This window comes from Ranitomeya variabilis, chromosome 2 (assembly GCF_051348905.1).
Source record: "Ranitomeya variabilis isolate aRanVar5 chromosome 2, aRanVar5.hap1, whole genome shotgun sequence".
In the NCBI taxonomy this organism is placed as follows: domain Eukaryota; kingdom Metazoa; phylum Chordata; class Amphibia; order Anura; family Dendrobatidae; genus Ranitomeya; species Ranitomeya variabilis.
In genome coordinates this window covers 80591545-80618028 of record NC_135233.1, presented here as the reverse complement: position 1 = coordinate 80618028, position 26484 = coordinate 80591545, and the positions used below count along the sequence as shown (strand labels likewise).

At 42.9% G+C, this 26484-nt stretch overlaps 1 protein-coding gene across 2 annotated transcripts in view; it reads left to right on the top strand.

Moving 5' to 3' along the window:
- LOC143804473 (serine palmitoyltransferase 3-like) overlaps window positions 1–26484 on the top strand; it is a 77830-nt gene that overhangs the window by 34114 nt on the left and 17232 nt on the right. For both annotated transcript variants that reach the window (XM_077282594.1, XM_077282595.1), the window contains 3 exons: window positions 9184–9338; window positions 14313–14461; window positions 24051–24175. In XM_077282594.1, the coding sequence (XP_077138709.1) occupies window positions 9184–9338; window positions 14313–14461; window positions 24051–24175 (429 nt within the window). The remainder of the gene's footprint in view (window positions 1–9183; window positions 9339–14312; window positions 14462–24050; window positions 24176–26484) is intronic.

The window sequence follows — 26484 nt, the reverse complement described above, 5'->3', positions numbered from 1 at the left end:
TGGCATTTTTAATGATACCATTTCAGTGCAGATACGTGCTTTTGATCGCCCGTTATTGTATTTTAAAAAAAACGTAATTCTGGCGTTTCTAATTTTATTCCCGCCACGCCGTTTAGCGATCAGGTTAATCCTTTTTTTTTATTGATAGATCGGGCGATTCTGAACTCGGTGATACCAAATATGTGTAGGTTTGATTTTTTTTATTGTTTGATTTTGAATGGGGCGAAAGGGGGGTGATTTAAACTTTTATATTTTTTTTATTTTTTTCACTTTTTTCACTTTTTTTTTTTTACTTTTGCCATGCTTCAATAGCCTCCATGGGAGGCTGGAAGCTGGCACAACACGATTGCCTCTGCTACATAGCAGCGATCATTAGATCACTGCTATGCAGCAGAAATTCAGGTGTGCTATGAGCGCCGACCACAGGGGGGCGCTCACAGCAGGCCGGCATCAGTAACCATAGAGGTCTCAAGGACCTCCATGGTTACTCTGCAGAAGCATTGCTGACCCCCGATCATGTGACGGGGGTCGGTGATGCGCTTATTTCCGTCCGCCTGGCTGGAAGCGCCGGTTAAATGCCGCTGTCTGCGTTTGACAGCGGCATTTAACTAGTTAATAGCGGCGGATGAATCGCAATTTCACCCGCCGCTATTGCGGGCACATGTCAGCTGTTAAAAACAGCTGACATGTCCCGGCTTTGATGTGGGCTCACCGCCGGAGTCCTGCATCAAAGCGGGGTATCTGACCTCGGACGTACTATACCGTCCGATGTCAGAAAGGGGTTAAAGAAGAAAGATATGTCACATAAAATACTTGAAATAGCATTTCCCACATGTCTAGTTTACATCAACACAATTGTTGAAACAACATTTGTTTTGTTAGGTAGCTAGAACTGTTAAAAGTTGACCAGCGATTTCTTATTTTTCTCACAAAATTTACAAACCCATTTTTTTTAGAGACCACATCACATTTGAAGTAACTTTGAGGGGCATATATGACAGAAAATACCAAAAAGTGACACCATTCTAAAAACTGCACCGCTCAAGGTGCTCAAAATCACATTCAAAAAGTTTATTAACCCTTCAAGTGCTTCACAGGAACTGAACCAATATGGAAGGAAAAAATGAACATTTAACTTTTTTCACAAAAATTTTACTTTAGACCCAATTTTTTTTTTTCATTTTCCTCCTAAGTACACCGATAATCCATAGGCAGTGCTTGGAAGGGAAGGAGCCCCATTTGGCTTTTTGAATGCAAAATTGGCTGCAATCAAGAGCAGATAGCATATCACATTTGATATAAAGCGCCCCTGATGTGTCTAAACAGTGGAAATCCCCCACAAGTGACCCCATTTTGGAAACTAAACCCCTCAAGGAATGAATCTAGATGTGTGGTGAACACTTTCAACCCCCATGTGCTTCACAGAAGTTTGTAACGTAGAGCTGTGAAAATAAAAAAAAATCAAATTTTTCCCACAAAATTTTTTTAGCTCCAAATTTTTTATTTTTACAAGGATAACAGGAGAAAATAGAACCCAAAATTTGTTGTTCAATTTCTTCTGACTACGCAGATACTCTATATGTTGCAGAAAACTACTGTTTGGGCACACGGCATGGCTCAGAAAAGGAGTGACGTTTTGTAATGCAGACTTTGATGTAATGGTTTGTGGGTGTCATGTCACATTTGGAGAGCCCCTGATATGCCTAAATATTGGAAACGCCTCAAAAGTGACCCTATTTTGTTAACTAGACCCCTCCAGGAATTTATCTAGATGTGTGGTGAGCACCTTGAACATCCAGGTGCTTCACAGAATTTTGCAACGTTAATCTGTAAAAATGAAGAATAATTATTTTCTCACAAAAAAGTTTGTTTATTCTCAAATTTTTCATTTTCACAATGATATCAGGAGAAAATGGATGCCTAAATTTGTTGTGCAATTTTCCTGAGTACACTTATACCCCAAGTGGTTAAAAATTACTTTTAAGGCACAGATGAAAGCTCAGAAGGAAGACGCGCCATATAAGGGTATGTGTCCACGTTCAGGAAACACTGCGTTTTTGACGCAGCGCTGAGCTGCAGCGTCAAAAACGCAGTGTCCAGATGTTACAGCATAGTGGAGGGGATTTAATGAAATCCCGTCTCCACTGTGCATTAAAAAACGCATGCGTTTTTCCCGCAAAAACGCACATGCGTTGCGTTTTTTCAGAACGCAGCATGTTGCTACAATGAGCAAAACACGCAGGAACACCACAGGTGACCTGCCAGTGACCTCAGGTGCATTTTTGGTCAGGATTTTACCTGCATAAAATCCTGACCAAAGCCTGAAGCAAAACTGAACGTGGACACATACCCTTAGAGTACAAATTTTGCTGGAATGGTTTGAGGGTGCTCTGTCACATTGGCAGAGCCCCTGAAGTGCCAGAACAGCACAAGCCCCCCATAAGTGACCTCATTTTACAAATTACACTTTCCAATGATTTAATATAGGGGTGCAGTGATCATATTGACACACATGTGCCTCACAGAATTTTATATCATTGGGCAGTGAAGAAAGAATAATTACATTTTTATTTTTACTATCAAAATTTAGATTTAGCCCCAGATTTTACATTTTCACACAGGAAAATGGGCAAATGTGGCACCAAAATATGTACCACAATTTATGATGAATTTAGAAATACCCCATATGTGGCTGTACAGTACTGCTTAGCCATACGTCGAGACTCGGGAGGGACAGAGCGCTATTTGCCTCCTGGATCACAGATTTTCCTAGAATAGTTTGCAAACTCCATATACCGAGCCCCGAAGAGCAAGAAAAGCAGAAGTTCCCCTCAAGTGACCCCATTTTGGAAATTATACCCCTTTGGGAATTTATCTACAGGTGTTGTGATGATTTTGACCCTATGGTTGTTTCCTAGAAACAAGCAGCAGTGGATATTGCTGAGTCAAAATTGCAAACTGCCATTGTAATGCCCAGTACGTTGTAGTGCCAAGTACGTTATAGTGCCCAGCTCATGGTTCTGGATATACACACTTGTAAATTAGGAGGGCTCTCATCACTACAGAAATGTCAAACATGGTCGCTTAAAGTGCTTTAGGCACAATGGGGCTCAGAAGGGAGGGGGGCATTTGGATTTGGGAGAGCAGAATTTGCTGAATTTCTTTTGGGGGGCGAGGAGCCATTTATCATTTCCAAAGCCTTTGTACTATCAGTTATGTGGAAGCGCCCTATATTTCCATTAACAGATGATGGACCTGAGTGGGGATCACATTTTTCCTGCTCTCTACGCTGAGCACTTACTTTGGGGTTTCCATCTAAATCTCTGAAGTGATGTGATTCACATGACACCCACGAAGGATCAATTTACTATGAGGCAGTAGAGTTACTCTGGACTCCGTCAGGCCTCTGTTCATCATTGTCCTTCTTTTCAGAAGTGCATAAAACTATGGCGGGCCGCGCTTTTTTGGATGACTAAAATGATGGACATCGTCCGATCATAGGCCACACAGCATGCACAGTGTCTCCATCTGCCACTTTATATGGAATCTTCGGCTGGGGTTCAGTCTGAATCATAAAGTTCACAGATTTACACGGAAACCCCGGTGTAAGCGCTCAGCGTAGAGCCCAGGATACGTGTGAGCTGAGCCTTACTGCAATCTTTGGGAGGCAGAATGATAAAATCAACAGCAGGTGAAGAATTGGTTTTATTTATTTTTTACACCGTTCCTCTTGTGGTATAACTGATTAGATGATTTTATTCTTCGGGTTGGTGCAATCACAGCGAGATCAGATTTATATTGTGGGTTTTCTTTGTTTGGCTGCTGTCACAAACTAAAAATCACTTTTTATTGCAAAATATTTTCATATTTCATCCGACAGAGACATGCGAGTGCTTGTTTCTTGTGGGACGAGTTGATGTTTTTATTGGTACCATTCTCAGGCATATTCAGCATTTTGATCGCTTTCTATTCCAATTTTTGGGAGGCAGACTAAACAAAAAACAGCAATTCCTGAATTTTTTTAATGCCTTTCCTCAAGTGATAAAATTGATAAGGCAGATTTATTCTTTGGGCCAGTATAATTACAGTGATACCACATTTATATGGGTTTTTTATGTTTTGGTGCTTCTACATTATAAAAACTATTTTATAGAAAAAATAATTATTTTTGCATCGCTTTATATTGAGAGCTATAGCTTTTTGATTTTTCCATTGATAGGGCTGCATCACAGATTGTTTTTTTGTGGCACAAGATGATGTTTTCAGGGTTACAATTTTTATTTATATCTGTAGCGCCCCCACCGCCGCAGGGCCGAGGGGTACCCGGTACCGGGCCTCCGAAATCTCTGCTCTGGGGTTGTCACGGCGGCTAGGCCCCGGTCCGTGACCCTGCCGTGGGGCGCACAGTGAATGATAGGTGTGGATGATGATAGTGGTGGTGTGGTGCAGTAAATAACGAGGACACCAGGTTGCAGTCTCTTTACCTCTTTACTGAAGATCTCTGAGTCCATAGTCCAGAATACGGTTCACCAGGCTGCGCAAGTCCGGCCGGTCCAATGGCACCTCCAGAGTTCTCTTCACAGGTGGAAATCGGTGCCTTCCTTCTAGCGCTATGTGTTGCGGTCCTTCCCTGCTGTGCTTACGGAAAGTCCCCACAACCGTTGTGTCTGTTTCTTAAGTTCCCTCACAACTCGATTAAATGATGTTCTTCTAATCCTCCGTCCCTCCCTGATGTTCTGGTTAGGACGGCACCCGTTTGACGGGTAGGCTCGGAGCTCTTCCGGGACCCTAGAGTCGCCCCTCTCCACAAGGTGCCCCCCAAGACTTCATAGGTGATTTGTGTGAGACAGCCCGCCTTAGACTGACTGTCCTGCTGCTGTTTAGAGTATTGCTTGAAGCTGAATGTTATGATACTCCCTCGGCGTTCCGGCCACCGGTAGTGCGCCTCAGTAGGGTGTTGCTCCGGTCTTACAGCACGACCCCTACTGGTATTCTCCTATTGCTTGATCTCGTTTCTCACTCAGCACAATCTATCTCGCTTCTAGTCCTTTCTTGGGCACCGCCGCTTCCCGGAGCAGGCGCGAACCCGTTACGTTCTTTCCAATGCCAAGCCTCTGTCAGGATCCCACCCCTGACAGAGACCCTACTGTATCTTCCCCCACAACACCCTCTGCCACAAGGTGTTGCCTGGTTCCAACCCAGTCAGCTTTCTGATCTAACTTCCTGCCTGACCCCCAGTTTACCCACTATGGTGGGGAGTGGCCTAATGAATAGCACCCTTAGCTCCCCCCGGAGGCCCAGCTGTGAATTGTATTGGTGTCTGTGATACCTGATCAGATGAACTCCTTCAGTGCCATCGGACGCACCGTAGCTCCCCATAGTGGCGGAGCCACAGTACTGCAACGACCAGGACTCTGGGGCGCTGCATATCCACTGTTTTGATCTCGTTTTATCCCACTTATTGTTCAGCGGCATGATGAAAAAGCATCATTTTTTTCCCTGTTTTTGTTTTGTTCATGGTGTTCACTGAAGGGGTTAACTAGTGTGACAGTTTTATGAAGCAGGTTTCTTTACACAAAAATACACATTTTTGAGTACAATATATTTTTTTTATTTTGTGATTTAAAAAAAATATTTTTTCAAATTTTTTTTGACATTTTTAACTTTGTCCCTCTTTGGGCCTTTCACTTTCATGTGCCTGGTAGCTGTTATAAACCATTGCAATGCATGAGTATTGCACTGGTTTTTAATTGTCAGTGCTGCACTGACTCAAGCCCCATAGACCATGCTCTGCGCATGGTCTAAGGGGCTTGCCGTAGCCTGCTGACCCGGATGTCGTTATGATGACATCGGGTCACCTTGGCAACGATCGGGCCCCCTCGATGATGTCACAGGGGCGCTGATCAAAGGCGAGAGGGAGCTTCCTCTCTCTGCCTTCTAAATGATATAGATCACAGCAGTGAGAGCCGAGTGTCAGCTATAATAGCTGAACACCCCGCGGTGATAGCACGCAGACAGCTCCTGTGCGCGCAAAATTGCCATGACGTACCCAGTACATCCAAGGTCAGGAAGTCTTTCCCTTCCATGATGTATTGGGTATGTTGAAGGTTGGGAATGTGTTAAGATTGTGTGCATTTAAGGTCACCACCAGGTTTTTGATCACCAATCCGAGAATAGCATAATATAGGGGCAGATATGCCACATCCAGTGATGCCACTTGCTGTACTGCTTGCCGTCATGTGGATAAAATCACTGTTCTATCTGCTGCAGATCTTAGAGTTCTGTGTATAACCCAGCCCATACTAATGATTGGCAGCTTTCTGCCTATGAACAGTGTAAACACAAAGCTGGGGTGGAGTTTATAAAGATCTTATAAATATGCTTGACTACCTGGCTACAGGTTTACTAGTTCTATAATGATAATCTCCTTCTGAAAAAACTATGATTTTATAAAAAATTACACTAAGCAGCCCAGTGATACATCACTGAAATCAGGGTCTCTGCCTCTACATTATTTTGCTCTCAGTTTAGGTGCCAAAAACCTAGTGACATATTCTTTTTCAATTGTTAGATCTACTACAATTGACACTCTCTTGAGAAAGCATCGCTGTGAAACACACATCGGGGTGCTTGTGTTGGTCCTCATAACACATTATGGGTAAGCAGAGACCCTTTACTGTTCAAAGTATGGTCTCGCTTTTCTCTACTTGTGTCAATAACAGACTGTTTATATTAATAGCAGCCATCTTTAATATATTATAGTTGTAAGTACTAACCCTTTTCCTTGGATCTACCATTCTCTTTACTTGATCCTTTCTCTTTGTGTAGTATGTGTAAAAACGTCTTCAATTATGTTCAATAAAATGTATTTTATATTTTAATATGAGAGAATAGTTTAGGGAATGCCTTGGTATTCATATGTACAGTGGGTACAGAAAGTATTCGGACCCTTTTCAATTTTTCACTCTTTATTTCATTGTAGCCATTTGGTTAATTCAAAAAAGTTTATTTTTTCACATTAATGTACACTCTGAACCCCATCTTGACTGAAAAAAAAACAGAAATGTAGTAATTTTTGCAAATTTATTAAAAAAGAAAAACTGAAATATCACATAGTCATAAGTATTCAGACCCTTTCCTCAGACACTCCATGTCCATTTCCTTGTGATCCTCCTTGAGATTGTTCTACTCCTTCATTAGAGTCCAGTATTGTTTAATTAAACTGATAGGACTTGATTTTGAAAGGCATACACCTGTCTATACAAGACATCATAGCTCACAGTGCATGTCAGACCAAATGATAATCATGAGGTCAAAAGAACTGACCAAGGAGCTCAGAGACAAAATTGTGGCAAGGCATACATCTGGCAAAGGTCACAAAATAATTTCTGCAGTACTCAAGGTTCCTAACAGCACAGTAAACATAAGGATGAATGACCTCGGGGAGATCAAAACATCCAACACCGCAGAGACACCATCACGTGTTTCTCAACGCAGTGATCCAGAACACTGCCCCCATCCCTGATGGGAAATATGCAAATGCATGTAGAAAAGCTGCGGAGACACCATCACGTGTTTCTCAACGCAAGCAATGAATAGCCAGGTCTTTCACCGGGAAGGAACAACCACGGGAAGGGCAGCATCCAATAAAGGAAAACCACCTATGCCAAAACATGGTATCCATCCACAGACAGCTGTTTCGGGGTATTTGCCCCTCATCAGTGTGGAGTAGGAAACTGGCTATTAGGAGCAGTGCCTAGTGAAAAGACTGTAAACATAAGGATGAATGACCTCGGGGAGATCAAAACATCCAACACCGCGGAGACACCATCACGTGTTTCTCAACGCAGTGATCCAGAACACTGCCCCCATCCCTTAAGGGAAATATGCAAATGCATGTAGAAAAGCTGCGGAGACACCATCACGTGTTTCTCAACGCAAGCAATGAGTAGCCAGGTCTTTCATCGGGAAGGAACAACCACGCGAAGGGCAGCATCTAATAAAGGAAAACCACCTATGCCAAAACATGGTATCCATCCACAGACAGCTGTTTCGGGGTATTTGCCCCCCATCAGTGTGGAGTAGGAAACTGGCTATTAGGAGCAGTGCCTAGTGAAAAAACTATAAACAGCTTTATAGCCAGCTATAATAGTCAGTTTTCTACTCCACACTGATGGAAGGAGACAGGTGTCTCTGAAACACGTTGGTTGTTTTTGGTCCTAGCTGCACTAGGTCACGTGGCGATTACGTCACTCAGGTCCTGCGCACCGCTCGTACTCCCCGCCGCCACTGCACACAGCGGTGGCTCTGCAGGATCCCGTTCCCACCCGGAAGACTTCTGGTGGTGGCTTGCCGCCGGCCGGGGCAGCCACCCGCTCACATCTCACATTTTACTTGCCGGAAAGCTTCTGGAACAGAATCAAAGTCTAAGACTGTCAGCCAGCAACGGAGGTAGGAAAGAACTTTTTCTGAAAGCTTCTATTACGCTCTTTGCTCCGTGAATTGAAGACACCTGGTTCTTAGTAGCACCCACTTGAATGTCAGACCTTTATTCAGGGTTATTTATAATTTTAAGTTGTTTTTTAAAGGTTCTTCAGCCCTTTTAATAGCATTATTTAAGTTTTGATTATCCGTTCCGCTACCTTTACCAGCGCATACCTATATATACTCTGTGTATATATATATATATATATATATATATACATATAAGTACTAATATTGGAGTAACCCACTCCTTTTTACTTTTCCATATAGTCATGAAGAGACTGATATGAATATGTCTCTAGCCAAAGTGAATAGTATATGTGTGTTTTGAATAGTTTTTTACTGTCTAATACAGTATAGGGTCTAATACAAATTCATATCCAGAAACAATCCCTATAGATGTATGCATTCTCCATTCCTGCCCTTGACCAGATACGGAGTGGATAAGGCTGTGTTGCTCTTGGGATGTTCCTGCATCGATGGTAGGAAACCTGTAAATAATGCCACTAGACTAGTCCAGTAGGCTGGAAAAAATATATGCTTGCCATATTTAGAAAGAACATGTTTTTGTTAGAAGAAAACAGACTTTCTACCACAGAATATCCAGCTCCATTACGGAGTGTGTATCATACAACATTAAAAAGTCAAAAGAGGAGTTTAAAACGTGTTGAAGCATTACCCCATTGTTGTGTTTTCAAGGATTTTGTGCCTCTTTACCAAGACTTTGAAAATTTCTACACAAGAAATATCTACATGCGCCTCCGTGATGCTTTTAATCGACCCATATGCAGTGTCCCAGGGCCTCAGTTTCACCTAATGGAGCGAGTAACTGATGACTACAACTGGACCTACAGGTGACCATTCTGCTGCTTCTCTTTTTAATAAGCTTCAGTTAATTTTGGTTCATTTATTCTATTCATCCATTGCTGATTTTAGTGAAGAAAGCCGTCATCAAGGAGAATCGCTCTTTCTATTTCCCACATTCTGTGTTAGGGCAAATTCAGACATAGATTATTTTTATAGAACATAAAAATTTGCGTAATTTATCACTGTTTTGGATTCAAATGTAATCAGTGTTTCAGTTTTTACCATCAGTATTTCATCTGTGATTTTTCACAAAAACATTGCAAAGCTTCTCTTATCCATTACCAAAGTTAATCACGGACAGCACATGGACTGCTCGCTGATGCCATTCATGATTTCAACAGACCCATAGACTTGAATGGCTTGATTCATGACTCAAATGAAAAATGGACCTATGGTCCGCAAACAAATACAGTGGGTATGGAAAGTACCGTATTCAGACCCCTTTAAATTTTCACTCTTTGTTTCATTGCAGCCATGTACACTCTGCACCCCATCTTGATTGAAAAAACTGAAATATAGAAATTTTTGCAAATGTATTAAAGAAAAACTGAAATATCACATGGTCATAAGTATTCAGACCGTTTGATCAGTATTGAGTAGAAGCACCCTTTTGAGCTAGTACAGCTATGAGTCTTCTTGGGAATGATGCAACAAGTTTTTCACACCTGGATTTGGGGATCCTCTGCCATTCTTCCTTGCAGATACTCTCCAGTTCTGTCAGGATGCGTGGTGAACGTTGGTGGACAGCCATTTTTAGGTCTCTCCAGAAATGCTCAATTGGGTTTAAGTAAGGGCTCTGGCTGGGCCAGTCAACAATGATCACAGAGTTGTTATGAAGCCACTCCTTTGTTATTTTAGCTGTGCGCTTAGGGTCATTGTCTTGTTGGAAGATGAACCTTTGGCCAAGTCCAAGGTCCAGAGCACTCTGGAAGAGGTTTTCATCCAGGATATCTCAGTACTTGGCCGCATTCATGTTTCCTTCAATGGCAACCAGTCAACCTGTCCCTGCAGCTGAAAAACACCCCCATAGCATGATGCTGCCACCACCATGTTTCACTGTTGGGATTGTATTGAGCAGGTGATGAGCAGTGCCTGGTTTTCTCCACACATAACACTTAGAATTATGACCAAAAAGGTCTATCTTCATCTCATCAGACCAGAGAATCTTATTTCTCATAGTCTGGGAGTCCTTCATATGGGTTTTAGCAAACTCTATGAGGGCTTTCATATGCCTTGCATTGAGGAGAAGCTTCCGTCGGGCCACTCTACAATAAAGGTCCGACTGGTGGAGGGCTGCAGTGATGCAGTGAGTTGACTTTGTGGAACTTTCTACCATCTCCCTACTGCATCTCTGAAGCTCAGCCACAATGATCTTGGGGTTCTTCTTTACCTCTCTCACCAAGGCTCTTCTCCCATGATTGCCCAGTTTGCCTGGACGGCCAGGTCTAGGTAGAGTTCTGGTGGTCCCAAACTTCTTCAATTTAAGGATTATGGAGGTCACTGTGCTCTTAGGAACCTTGAGTACTGCAGAAATTATTTTGTGACCTTGGCCAGATGTGTGCCTTGCCACAATTCTGTCTCTGAGCTCCATGGCCAGTTCCTTTGACCTCATGATTCTCATTTGGTCTGACATGCACTGTGAGCTGTGAAGTCTTATATAGACAGGTGTGTGCCTTTACAAATCAAGTCCTATGAGTTTAATTTAACACAGCTGGACTCCAATGAAGGAGTAGAACCATCTCAAGGAGGATCACAAGGAAATGGACAGCATGTGACTTAAATATGATTGTCTGAGCAAAGGGTCTGAATACTTATGACTATGTTATATTTCAGCTTTTCTTTTTAAATTAATTTGCAAAAATTTCTACATTTCTAGTTTTTTTCAGTCAAGATGGGGTGCAGAGTGTACATTAATAGTGAGAAAAAAATGAACTTTTTTTCAATTTGCCAAATGGCTGCAATGAAACAAAGAGTGAAAAATGTAAAGGGGTCTGAATACTTTCGGTACCCACTGTATGCACATATGAACAAAACCATAATTAATAAAAGTTACATTTCCTACCCATGAAAACCACGGATAGAACAAATATGTAACTCATGAACATCTGAATAAGGCCTTAGTTTCCCATGCGGTACTATTAGAAAAATGTATCAATATGTAAAACAATCTCCAAGAACATTTATACTCCTGCCGAAATCTCTCCACTTGAGATCTGAAGTCTCGCCACCGTTTTGTATAATGTTACACTGTTCAAAAAATAAAGGGAAAACTAAAATAACACATCCTAGATATCCCTGAATGTAATATTTCAGTTGCAAATCTTTATTCTTTACATAGTGGAATGTGTTGAGAAGAATAAAACATCAAAATGATCAATGTAAATCAAAACTAATATCCCATGGAGTTCTGGATTTGGAATGATACTGAAAATCAAAGTGGAAATTCAAATTGTAGGCTGATCCAACTTCAGTGGAAATGCCTCGACAAGTAAATGATGCTCAGTATAGTGTGTGACCTCCACGTGCCTGTTTGACCTCCCTACAATACCTCGGCATGGTTCTGATGAGGTGGCAGATGTTCTCGTGAGGGATCTACTCCCAGACCTGGATTAAAGCATCAGTCAACTCTTGAATAGTCTGTGGTGCAATGTGGCATTGGTGGTTGGAACGAAACATGATGTCCCAGATGTGCTGGATTGGATTCAGGTCTGGGGAACAGGCAGGCCAGTCCATAGCATTAATGCCTTCATCATTCAGGAAATGCTGAAACACTTCAGCCACATGAGGCCTAGCATTGTCATGCATCAGAAGGAACCCAGGGCCCAGTGAACCTGCATATGGTCTCACAAGGGGTCCGATAAACGCATCCCGCTACCTAATGGCAGTCAGGGTACCTCTGGCTAGCACATGGAGGGCTGTGCAGCCCTCCAAAGAAATGCCTGCCCACACCATAACTGACGAACTGCCAAACTAGTCATGCTAGAGGATGTTGCAGGCAGCAGAACGTTCTTCACGGTGTCTCCACACTCTAAGTCTGTCACATGTGCTCAATATGACCCTGCTCTCATCGGTGAAGAGCACAGATGCCAATGTCGAATCTGCCAATGTTGATGTTCTTTGGCAAATGTCAGTTGCTCTGCACGGCGTTGGGCTGTAAGCACAACACCCACTTGTAACATAAGTAACATAGCAAGGCTCCAAGAAGACATCCAGGCCTCTCTTGAACCCCTCGACGGAGTTCGCCATCACCACCTCTTCAGGCAAAGAATTCCAGATTCTCACTACCCTAACAGTAAAGAATCCTCTTCTATGTTGGTAGAAAAACCTTCTCTCCTCCAGATGCAGAGAATGCTCCCTTGTGACAGTCACCTTCCTTGGTATAAACAGATCCTCAGAGAGATATTTGTATTGTCCCCTTATATACTTATACATATTTATTAGATCGCCCTTCAGTCATCTTTTTTCTAGACTAAATAATCCTAATTTTGCTAATCCCTCTGGGTATTGTAGTTCCCCCCATCTCCTTTATTAATTTTGTTGCCATCTTTTGTACTTGCTCTAGTTCCATTATATCCTTCCTGAGCACCGGTACCCGAACTGTACACAGTACTCCATGTGCGGTCTAACCAGGGATTTGTACACAGGCAGTATAATGCTCTTATCATGTGTATCCAGACCTTTTAATGCACCCCATGATCCTGTTTGCCTTGGCAGCCTCTGCCTGGCACTGGCTGCTCCAGGTAAGTTTATCATTAACTAGAATCCCAAAGTCCTTCTCCATGTCAGATTTACCCAGTGGTTTCCCGTTCAGTGTGTAATGGTGATATCGATTCATTCTTCCCATGTGTATAACCTTACATTTATCATTGTTAAACTGCATCTGCCACCTCTCGGCCCAAGTTTCCAAATAATCCAGATCCATCTGTAGCAGAATACTATCTTCTCTTGTATTGACTGCTTTACATAGTTTTGTATCATCTGAAAATATCGATATGTTTCTGTGTAAACCTTGTGATAGATTGTTAATAAATATGTTGAAGAGAACAGGTCCCAATACCAACCCCTGCGGTACCTCACTGGTCACAGTGACCCAGTTAGAGACTATACCATTTATAACCACCCTCTGCTTTCTATCACTAAGCCAGTTACCCATTTACACACATTTTCCCCCAGACCCAACATTCTTGTGTACCAACCTCTTGTGTGGCATGGTATCTTGTGTGGCACTTTTGACTGCCAGACCCTCATACCAACCTCATGGAATCTTTCTGACAGTTTGAGCAGATACATGGATGTTAGTGGTCTGCTGGTGGCAGGGCTCTGGCAGTGCTCCTCCTGTTCCTCTTTGCACAAAGGAGAAGGTAGTTGTCCTGCTGCTGGGTTGTTGCCCTAAGACGGCTCCCTCCACGTCTCCTGGTGTACTGGTATCTGCTTCATGCTCTGGACACTGTGCTGACCAATACAGCTACCCTCCTTGCCACAGCTCACTTTGATGTGCCATCCTGGATGAGCTGCACTACCTGAGCAACTTCTGTGGGATGCTATTGGTCCTCTATGAGTGAGAGCAATGACAAAATGCAAAAGTGACTAAAACAACAGCCAAAAAGGATGAGAATGGAGAAATGGTCTGTGGTCACCACCTGCAGAACCACTCCTTTATAAGAGTTGTCTTGATAATTGCCTATCATTTTTACCTGTTGTCTGTTCCATTTGCACAACAGCAGGAGAAATTGTTTCACAATCAGTGTTGCTTCATAACTGGACAGGTTAATTTCACAGAAGTGTGATTGACTTGGAGTTACATTGTTTGTTTAAGTGTTCCCTTTATTTTTTTGAGCAGTGTACTTTTGAGATTGAATTAACCTTCTCCTGTCATTTCTATGTGGCAATCCTCAGTCCTTGCTTGTCTGTTGGAGTGCACAGATTCTGTCATGCTAATTAAAGGTTTGGTTTGATCGTAGGTACACTGGAAAAGTCATTAAGGATGTGATAAATATGGGATCCTACAACTATCTGGGTTTCGCAGAAAATAATGAAGAGTCCTTGGACACAGTGAAGAATGTATTAGAGAAATATGGTGCTGGGGTGTGCAGTAGCAGACATGAAATGGGTAAGTAGAGTTACACTTGAATATACGCTCAGGCTAGTTTCACATGTCAAGCCTTAAGTGTTCGAGCACGGATCACAATGACTAGGTCAGCCTCAGGTTTCACAAGACCTGAACTCAACAGTCTCATATGTGTGTATAAGGCTGGCAAGTCAGTGCCAGGATATCTATGACCAGTCTGGACATAGTGCTCTGTATTAAATCAGCAAGGGATCATATATTATTTCCCCCACTGTAGATACTGACAATGCATACATATATACAGGTTTAGTTGAGGTGTTGGAACTTAAAATAACTGTTGGATTATCTTTAATACATATTTTCCCAATCAGTGAAAGGACACCCTCAAATATGCAAAAAATTAAATATATAAATGTAGCCATTAAAAGAATGCAGATAACATAGCAAGCACTGGGATATCATGAAAAGGTAATTTGACACCTAACTTGAGATCACTCAATGGCTTTTGCAATGTTAACTTATCTAAATCCATTTAAGTGAGATAACTTTCTTGCAAAGTTATCAAGATGGTGCTCTTTTTATATAGTTAAACTTGGCTACATTTGTATATACTAACATATCCACACTAGCTCCAGGGCATACATGGAAATCATGGGACCTAGTAGTAATAGTCATAATTGCCCAGTCCTTCTCCTTAAAGAAAAAAAATAAATTATATATATATATATATATATATATATATATATATATATATATATACACATACATACATGTACAAACATGTATATGTGTATATACACTGCTCAAAAAAATATAAGGAACACTAAAATCCCACACCCTAGATATCACTGAATGAAATATTCCAGTTGTAAATCTTTATTCATTACATAGTGGAATGTGTTGGGAACAATAAAACCTAAAAATGATCAATGTAAATCACAAATAATATCCCACGGAGGTCTGGAGTTGGAATGATGCTCAAAATCATAGTGGAAAATGAAGTTACAGGCTGATCCAACTTCAGTGGAAATGCCTCAAGACAAGGAAATGATGCTCAGTAGTGTGTGTGGCCTCCATATGCCTGTATGAACTCCCTAAACGCCTGGGCATGCTCCTGATGAGGTGGTGGATGGTCTCCTGAGGGATCTCCTCCCAGACCTGGACTAAAGCATCTGCCAACTCCTGTACAATGTGACTTTGGTGGATGGTGCGAGACATGATGTCCCAGATTTGTTCAATCGGATTCAAGTCTGGGGAACGGGCCTGCCAGTCCATAGCCTTAATGCCTTCATCTTGCAGGAACTGCTGACACACTCCAATCAAATGAGGTCTGGCATTGTCCTGCATTAGGAGGAACCCAGGGCCAACCGCACCAGCATATGGTCTCACAATGGGTCTGAGGATCTCATTTTGTTACCTAATGGCAGTCAGGCTACATCTGACAAGCATATGGAGGGCTGTGCTGCCCTCCAAAGAAATGCCACCCCACACCATTAGTGACCCACTGCCAAATTGGTCATGCTGAAGCATGTGGCAGGCAGCAGATCACTCTCCACGGCGTCTCCAGACTCTGTTACATCTGTCACATGTGCTCAGTGGATCCTGCTTTCATCTGTGAAGAGCACAGGGCACTAGTGGTGAATTTGCCCATCCTGTTGTTCTGTGGCAAATGCCAAGCGTCCTGCATGGTGTTGGGCTGTGAGCACAACCCCCATCTGTGGATGTCGGGCAATCAGACCATCCTCATGAAGTCGGTTTCTAACCATTGTGCAGACACATGCACATTTACTTAGGCAGTTAACTGGTTCATGCAGCTTTACATGAACACCCGAGCCTTAGGGTGAGTGTCCACGGTAACCCGAGCCTTACACTATGGCTGGTCCAAATAACTAAAGCAATTGCTACCATCCACCTCTTGTGTCTCCCCTTTTCCTCATAGATTGTAAGCTTGCGAGCAGCAGGGCCCTCATTCCTCCTGGTATCTGTTTTGAACTGTGATTTCTGTTATGCTGTAATGTCTGTTGTCTGTAGAAGTCCCCTCTATAAGTTGTAAAGCGCTGCGGAATATGTTGGCGCTATATAAATAAAATTATTATTATTATTATTATTATTATTTGTGGCCTGCTGGAGGTCATTTTGCAGGGCTCTGGCAGTGCTCCTCCTGTTCATCCGTGCACAAAGGCTGAGGTAGCGGTCCTGCTGCTGGGTTGTTGCCCTCCTACGGCCCCCTCCACATTTCCTGGTGTATTGGCCTGTCTCCTGGTAGCGCCTCCAGCCTCTGGACACTACGCTGACAGACACAGCAAACCTTCTTTCCACAGCTCGCATTGATGTGCCATCCTGGATGAGCTGCACTACCTGAGCCACTTGTGTGGATTGTAGAGTACGTCTCATGCTATCATGAGTGTGAAAGCACAACCAACATTCAAAATTGACCAAAACATCAGCCAGAAAGCATTGGTACTGAGATGTGGTCTGTGGTTCCCACCTGCAGAACCACTCCTTTATTGAGTGTGTCTTGATAATTGCCAATAATTTCCATCTGTTGTCTATTCCATTTGCACAGCAGCATGTAAAATTGATTGTCAAACAATGTTGCTTCCTAAGTGGACAGTTTGATTTCACAGAAGCTTGATTTACTTGGAATTATATTCTGTTGTTTAAATGTTCCCTATATTTTTTTGAGCATATATATGTATATAGGAATGGAGAGAAATGCCGGCACCACCAACCTGTGTGTTTCCGTGTCTAGTGAAATAGAGGACTTGGCAATCAAGCCATAGAATACCGGGTGCTCACACATAACAAATTCCACATATGTTCAAAGAAAGAAAAAATAGTGGCATTTCCTGGTCCTGTAAAATCCAATGTCTTTATTCAGTACAATATTAAAACTGGCTGCAGGGAGGTAGGAAGCACATGAGAGGAACGAAGGTTGTTTTGTTCGTACCTGCACTTCAACGGGTCTGTTGAAGCACAGGTACACGCAAAACGGCTTTTAACACATATATATGTTTGGAAAGTAGTCAAATAATACACAACTTTCAGGCACAGACATACTGCACAACTTTTGTAGACAGGAAGAAGTGTTACGACACGTACACAGTAATTAAGCCCCTTAGTGTTTCACCTACTACGATACTGCTTTTAATGCTCCCTTTGAGTCTGATGCCCCCAAAAATGCCCCCCCCCCTACATACAGTATGAGACCTCTATAGTAAATTCATCCACACAAGCATAGTATGATGACCCCAGAGTAACTCCACCAAAGTTTGATTTCCCAGCAGCACAGTATGATGTCCCCACAACCCCTATATGCAAAATGTGATTTTACCCCACCCCCACAAATCCCTATACATAGTGTGATGGCCCACAGCTCCCTTTACACAGTATGATGGCCCCCACAGCTCCCTATATATATTAAGATATAACCCACATCTCATAAACATCTTTTATACAGAATCACGGTATCACAGTCCCCTAAAAAAACATTATGAGGCCCCCATAGTCCCCTATACCCATTATGATGTCCCTATAGCTCTTTATACATGGTATGATCACTCCATAGATCCTGTATTCAGTATGATGGCACCCCACAGCTTCCTATATACAATATAGTGGCCATAAAGCATCCATTTACACATTATGATGACCCACAGCTCCCCAATAAACAGTATGAGGTCACCATAGCCTCCTATACACAGTATGATGCCCCCACATCTTTTTATATACAAAATGATGCTCCCCTATCCAGTTTCTCTAGTGAGTGGATGATGGACGCAGCAGTTGCAGTAACGTCACTAGGTTGCACCTGCTGCATCCAGTCGTAGATGAAAAGTCTAAGGGTATGTTCACACGTTCCTGATTTCAATCCTTTTTTTTTCAGGACAAAAACCGCAGCTCTTGGCAGAAAACGCAGGTGCGTTTTTGGTGCGTTTTTGATGCGGTTTTTAGTGCGGTTTTTTATGCAGTTTTCTCTGCAGATTGTCTGTGTTTGACACAAATAAAGCTTTAACTGCAGTGGGGGAAAAAAAAAAAAGAAATGATGTCATTTCCTTGTCCAACCCTTTTCTTCTTCCATCCTCCATTTTGGGACTAAACACCAAAATGAGTGGACGTGTTTTGATCACAGATCACAGCCCGCGGATCCAGCTCTATCCAGCTATTTAAGTCTACGTTCACATTTGCGGTCTGCGCCGCAGCGTCGGGCGCCGCAGCGTCGCCGCATGCGTCATGCGCCCCTATATTTAACATGGGGGCGCATGGACATGCGTCGCACTTGCGTTTTGCGCCGCATGCGTCACTGCAGCGCACGCATCCGGGCGCAGAGGACGCAGCAAGTTGCATTTTTGCTGCGTCCAAAATCAATCAAAAAAAGGACGCATGCGGCGCAAAACGCAGCGTTGTGCATGCGTTTTGCTGCGTTTTTGTTTGCGTTGTGTGTTGCGGCGCCGACGCTGCGGCGCACAGCGCAAATGTGAACATAGCCTAAGTGCCACGTATTTAAGTGCCACGTATCACGTATTTCAGTGCCACGTATTTCAGTGCCACGTATTTCAGTGCCACGTATTTCAGTGCCACGTATTTCAGTGCCACGTATTTCAGTGCCACGTATCACGTATTTCAGTGCCACGTATTTCAGTGCCACGTATTTCAGTGCCACGTATTTCAGTGCCACGTATCACGTATTTCAGTGCCACGTATTTCAGTGCCACGTATTTAAGTGCCACGTATTTAAGTGCCACGTATCACGTATTTCAGTGCCACGTATTTCAGTGCCACGTATTTCAGTGCCACGTATTTAAGTGCCACGTATCACGTATTTCAGTGCCACGTATTTAAGTGCCACGTATTTAAGTGCCACGTATCACGTATTTAAGTGCCACGTATTTCAGTGACACGTATCACGTATTTCAGTGCCACGTATCACGTATTTAATTGCCACGTATTTCAGTGCCACGTATTTAAGTGCCACGTATTTCAGTGCCACGTATATACGTGCCACGTATTTCAGTGGCACATATATACGTGCCACGTATTTAAGTGCCACATATCACGTATTTAAGTGCCACGTATTTAAGTGCCACATATCACATATTTAAGTGCCACATATTTCAGTTGCACGTATTTTTGCTATTGTAAGGTGGCATTAATCCCGGTTAATAATGGAGAGGCGTCAATAAGACGCCTATCCATTATTAATGCTATTAAAGGGTTAAATGGCGGAAAAAATTGGCGTGGGCTCCCGCGCAATTTTCTACGCCAGAATGGTAAAGCCAGTGACTGAGGGCAGATATAAATAGCCTAGAGAGGGTCCATGGTTATTGGCCCCCCCCCCGTGGCTACAAACATCTGCCCCCAGCCACCCCAGAAGAGGCACATCTGGAAGATGCGCCTATTCTGGCACTTGGCCACTCTCTTCCCACTCCCTGTAGCGGTGGGATATGGGGTAATGAGGGGTTAATGCCACCTTGCTATTGTAAGGTGGCATTAAGCCCGGTTAATAATGGAGAGGCGTCAATAAGACGCCTATCCATTATTAATCCAATGAAAGGGTTAAAAAAAAACCACAAATGCTAGAAAAAAAATATTTTAATGAAATAAAGACACCCACTTTTTGACCATATTTTATTGTACGCTCAATCCGTCCTGAAGACCCTCGACCTGAAAAAGATGAAAAATAAAAAAAACAAATTCATACTCCCTGGCCCTGTCCGCAGAAATCCATCGAGGGTCCCACGAAGATCTTCCATGGAGAACAGACACATCCAGAGATATGTCTGCTCTCCACGGCTGCAGCAACACACTGACAGGAGCCATAGTTCCTGTCGGTGTGTCACTGCGCATGCGCGAGCGAGTTTACCGGCGGTCATTGACCCCGACACTCTCGCTTAACGGCAGTGCTGCGTGGGAAAGTTCAACGCAGCTGTACTGCCGTTAACCAAGACGCCGGCGCCATTGAGCTCCGGAACAGTACGCGATACACTGCTAGGAGCTTCGCTCCTGGCAGTGTATCGCCGGAGAGCAGCCGATCGGCGTGGGACACTCGTTTTATGGATTCTGCGGACAGGGAGTATGGATTTGATTTTTTATTTTGGGATTTTTTCCTGGAGGATCGAGGGCTTCGCCTACAAGTGTGCTGTTGGTGAGTATATACTCTATGTTATGTGTTGTATGTACTGTACTGTGTGTCATGTATGTGTATTGTGTGTAGGTGTTTTGTGTAACTTTACAATTGTGCTAAGTCGCCGGACACAGGGACAACTCTCCCATCCTAATACCGGATGGGAGTAGTAGTCCCATACGGCGACTTAGCACAATGGAGGCACTATCGTCGCATAAGGACACACACACACACGCACACACACACGCACACACACACATACATACACACATATACACACACACATACCAAATCAATCAAACGGCCGACACGATCCCCATGCGACGGTATGCCTCCATGTCTCTCCGCCCAAGCACTTCCGCCCACGCACTTCCGCCCACGCACTTCCGCCCGCTTCCCCGCACTTCCTGCTGCAGCGGTTCTGCACCACAAACCGCAATAAAACCCGCAGATATATTTTTGATCTGCGGGTTTTACTGCGGGTTTGACCTCACAATGTCTAATGAGGTCTATGGGTGCAGAACCGCTGCAGTTTCGGACAAAGAAGTGACATGCTCCTTCTTTTTTCCCGCAGCTATTCAGCGCGGCTTTTTTTTTAAAATTCAGGATCATGTGCACAGTGGTTCCTGTTTTCCATAGGGTACATTGTACTGTACCCTGCATGGAAAAAAGCTGCGGAACCACAGCGGCAAAACCGCTGCGGTTCCGCGGTAAAAAACGTACTGTGTGAACATGGCCTAAATAGTGGGGAGATGCGCTGTTTCCTCATCCATTGTATCCAACAGTATCTGCATCCTGAGGATGCAGATACCATTTATATTCAGACACGGTGCTGGAAGCCCGTTGCCATTTGGCCCCAGGTTCCTCCTGACCCAGGGGCCCCATAGTGACTGAAAGTCTTCCACTATCGACATCCCTGAAGAAAAGGACAGGCTCGGAGAAAAGGTCAGGGCCCGCCGGGCCCACCTGGAAACTATCCAGTCTGACACTGCTTTGTAGATATCAAATCAAATAATAAAATGTATGTATTTTTGGACGCTACCTAAAAGTAATGTCCAAAATGTGACTTTTCTGAAAGCCCATGGTGAATACACATATTGTAGTTCACCATAATGATAATAATTATAATTCCTATATTATTATTATTGTTATTTTATAACACCAGAGTTATACTACTTTGCAATTGTTTTTGATTACTGTATTAAATAGCTTCCAGTGCACTTAGGGGAATGGATACATTAGTGCATGACAAACAAACATGTATAATTTTTTCATAACTCCACAGGATACTCATAAGAACCACTCAGTAACTATTTTTTATGTTAAAGAAGCACTCCAGCAATTTTAAATTGATTTATTTGTTTGCATACGTATATAATGTTTACTTACTATACTTACCAGCTCCACCTACTATATGCCCCTGTACGTCCTCCCATGCAGATAAAGATATAGATGAAGACTTATCAAACTATCTAAAAGAATTGATGTCTTAGACAGTTTCATAAATATATTAATATCATATTAACTGTATGTAAGAGAGCAGTGATATAGTAGGTGTGACGGAATACAGAGACTGCAGTATACATCAGATAAGATACACTGAGACTACTGTATATATCTCACATATGATACACTGAGACTTTGCTGTATATGTCATGCATGATACACTGTGACTACTGTATACATCACATAGGATACACTGAGACTACTGTATACATCACATAGGATACACTGAGACTCTGCTGTATGTCATGTATGATACACTGCGACTACTGTATACATCACATAGGATACACTGAGACTCTGCAGTATATGTCATGCATGATACACTGCGACTACTGTATACATCACAAAGGATACACAGAGACTTTGCTGTTTACATCACCAAGGACATAATGAGACTGCTGTTTACATCACATGGGGTACACTAAGACTCTACTGTATACATCACATAGGATGCACTGAGATTGCCCTATACATTACATAGGATACAGAAGTCTGCTGTGTACTTCACAAAGGATACTGTTACGCATGCAGGTGGCACACGTGGTTTTGCGGTCCACTGTGCCACGGGGCCAGGCTTACCTAAGAGAGGCACAGCTAAGTGGCTACCAGGTGTTCACTGGAGCTCCTGATTGTGGAGTCAGGCTTGGCTGCAGGTAGTCACCAGGTACCACTCCTAAGCTGTCCCGAGTAAGGCAGATGCCAACCCCAGGGATCAGGTATGCAGACACGGATAGGACTAGGGCTCCATTCAGACTACTAAATTCTGGATCCTCTGTAGAATGGTTACTGACATGGACTTGGGCTCCATTCAGACTGCTAGGTTTAGGATCCTCTGCAGAATGGTTAATGACACTGAGTCTCGGACAAGGCTGATTCAGAGACTGGTTGTAAAGTCCAGAAATACAGGATACTCAGATAGGCACACACTCAAGACCCACAGGTCTCAGATACTGATTCAGGGACTGGCTGCACACAGACTGGGGGATGAGAACTAGGGCTTCAGGTTCAGGACAGGATGCAACAGGACCAGGGACTTAGGGTTCAGGACTGGCCACATCAAGACCAGAGACTTTGGGTTTAGAACTGGCCACACCAGAACCAGGGACTTTGGGTTCGGGACTGGCCACAAAAGGACTAGGGACATCAGGTTCAAGACTGGTCACACAAGGACCAGGGGACCTCACAACTCATTAGGAGACCACCTCACTCACTAATGTTTCACTGTGTTGATTGGCACCTCTCTGGCTTACATACAAGATGTCTCCTAGCAACTGGCTGGGGGCCATCTTGCAGGTGTACTATGTTACTAAATGTCTCCCAGCCATTGGCTGTGGGCATTTTACTAGGTGTACATGCTGCCCCTTTAAGAGCGAGGTAGTGCACGCGCACTAGGCATGCCACCATGAAGAGTGGCGCACAATACAGCAGACGACAGGACAGATGCCGGGAACCATGCAGCGCAGATCCAGCGGTGAGTATGCCGGCGTCCCTGCATGGAGTGGGAAGCGGTACCATGCAGGGGTGCCAGCAATAGCGTTACAGATACACAGAGACTGCTATGTACATCACATAGGATACACTGAGACTGCTGTTTACATCATATGGGTTACACTGAGACTGCTGTATATACATCACATAGGAGGCAATGAATCTGCTGTATGCATCAGGATACTCTGAGGCTATGTTGTATACATCAGGGGACAGCAGCTTTGTCACTGATCTATGACTGTTGTTAGATAGGAGCAAGAGAACATTGATGAGACTTTGACATTATGGGGAACATAGTCTTCAGTAGGTCCATCCATATCAATGAAAAAGAAGGACTCAAGATAAGAGACAATCCAGAGATGACACGTAAATCACGTATACACAGGGCATACGTAAAAAAATCTACATTATTATCTAATTATTTCCTATACTACACTAAATAAGCCAAAAATTATTTTAAAAGATGTATCTTAATTTTCTGCTGTTGACAATATAGTTTTTATTCTGTTTCAGGACACATGGATAAAATCAAAGAAGTGGAAGACTTGCTTGCAGAGTTTCTAAACGTAGACGCAGCAATGGTTTGCAGCATGGGTTTTGCCACAAATTCAACAAATATTCCTGCTCTAGTTGGAAAGGTTGTGACATACAGATCAGTTATTACCATGTATTTTATTAACAGCATAAATTATCCAGATTTGAATGTAACAGTAAAAAAAAAATGCAATTAAAAGTTAAGACAATTAATACTAAGTAATAATTCTAATGGTATTCTGCAAACGTTATCAAGTTGCCACTCTATAGGCAATCATTTTTAGATTGGCTATTGTCCCTCTACCAGGAACCTACCGATCACCAGAATGTAGGAAGTAGCACAACTAACATTGTCACACCCATAGACAATGTATGAAGTGCCAAGGTGTGTGTGTGGCAAGCGATTCCATGCACCTTTTTTTTTCAGCTGAAATAGTGGAAATGGGAGAACCAGGGGGACATTAGTGGTGTATGAGGGCCGCATTGCTGAAGGGAGATGGAAAAGATCCTACTCCAAAGAGAACTTTATCGCATTCAAACAGTCCCTCACTACTTCCAAGTTCATGGTCACTGCAGTAAATAAACAACCATACTTCTCATCTCTCATATCCTCCCTGTCTTTACAACCCTAATCAGATATTCAACCCTTTCAATCCTCTCCTCCATCCTCCTGCAACCTCCTGTTCCCCTCTCATATCAGATGACGACTTTGCCTCATTTTTCAAGCAGAAGATTGACATCAGACAAAGCTTTTGCCTAAAATCCACACGAACCCATCCTCATAACTACTCAACCCTGCTTTAAAATCAGCTTCTCCCGATTACGGAAGATCAACTTTCCTGTTTACTCTCCAAATCACATCTCACCATCTGTGACCTTGACCTAATTTCATCCCACCTCATCCAAAACCTCCATCCAAAACCACAGTCTTCATCCCAACCCTAACTCATCTCTTCAACCTGTCCGGATATCACATCCCTACTAACCAGAATCCCACAATGTCTTTTTGCTAGTTCATCTTTCTTCTCTGCTAGATTTCTAAAACTTAACATGAATAAAACAGAATTCATCATCTTTTCACCATCTCACTCAACCCCCTCAACAGACCTATCCATCAAAATCAAAGACTGCCTATACTCCCCAGGCTCACAAGCTCACTGCCGCTGGGTAACCCTTGACTCTGATCTCTCGATCAAATTGAAGATATATTCTTGTTCATTTAAAAGAAGGTATCCAAAAACATTTACCAAAAATATTTCCCCCTTTTTTCCAAATATTTTTGGTAAATGTTTTTGGATTCCTTCTTTTAAATGAACAAGAATCTTAGATTTTATTCATAACGTACCGGGAGGTGGATCACTTTCTTTCCTGAATCTCTTCACTACCCACAGACTCCAATTCAAAACTCTAACCTTGGCATAAAAAGCTCTCCACAACCTGTCTGCTCCATATATCTGTGACCTAGTCTCCTGGTACTTACCTGCACACAACCTCCGATCCTCACAAGATCTCCTTCTATACGTTCCTCCTATCTCCTCTTTCCACAATCACATACAAGCCTCTTCCTGAGCATCTCCCCTACTCTGGAACTCTCTACTCCTATCAGACTCTTGCCTACCGTAAAAACCTTCAAAAACAACCTGAAGACCCACCTCTTCCGGCAAGCTTACAATCTACAGTAACCCTCGTTCCACCGTACTGCTGCATGACCAACTCCATCCTCACCTACTGTATCTTTACCCATCCCTGGTAGATTGTCCTCTCTCCTCCTTTACCACGCGGTGACACTTTTTGTTCAAGATTATTGTACTTATTTTTTGTTATCTATACCCCTTTTCACATGTAAAGCGCCAAGGAATGGATGGCGCTATAATAATGAATAATAATAGGCTGTACCAACACCAATCTAAAAATGATCACCTATCCAGTGGCTAGGTGACGATTTTTGCAGACTAAAATACCATTTCAAGGTACCACACAAACATTTAGAAATTTATTATTGTGTCAAAGGTCTGGGATTAATTAATCTTGCAGGGACTATTATTTTAAAACTGCAGAGCATGCACATAGTGCTTCATTTTGGGGGAGAGATTGCTTGACAAACTACAAAGACAAATGTACATTGGTCTAAGAACCTGTGTTATTTCCACAATTGTTGCACAACCAAGAATGACTATGGGGCCAGATATGTAACTATAGAGGTTACATGGGTTGTCCTTAGGCTCTTATGAGAAGTTTAATACTAATAAAGACCTGTTATAGTTGTTAAAATTTTTGCACAAACTTCACATCACTAGAGAGGCCCCACACTACATTGTAAAGACAGCCATTGATATCAATTTTATGGCCAAGAGGCTTCATAGTGTATCACTTTTGGTACAAGAACTACCATAATCTCATATTTATTGTTACA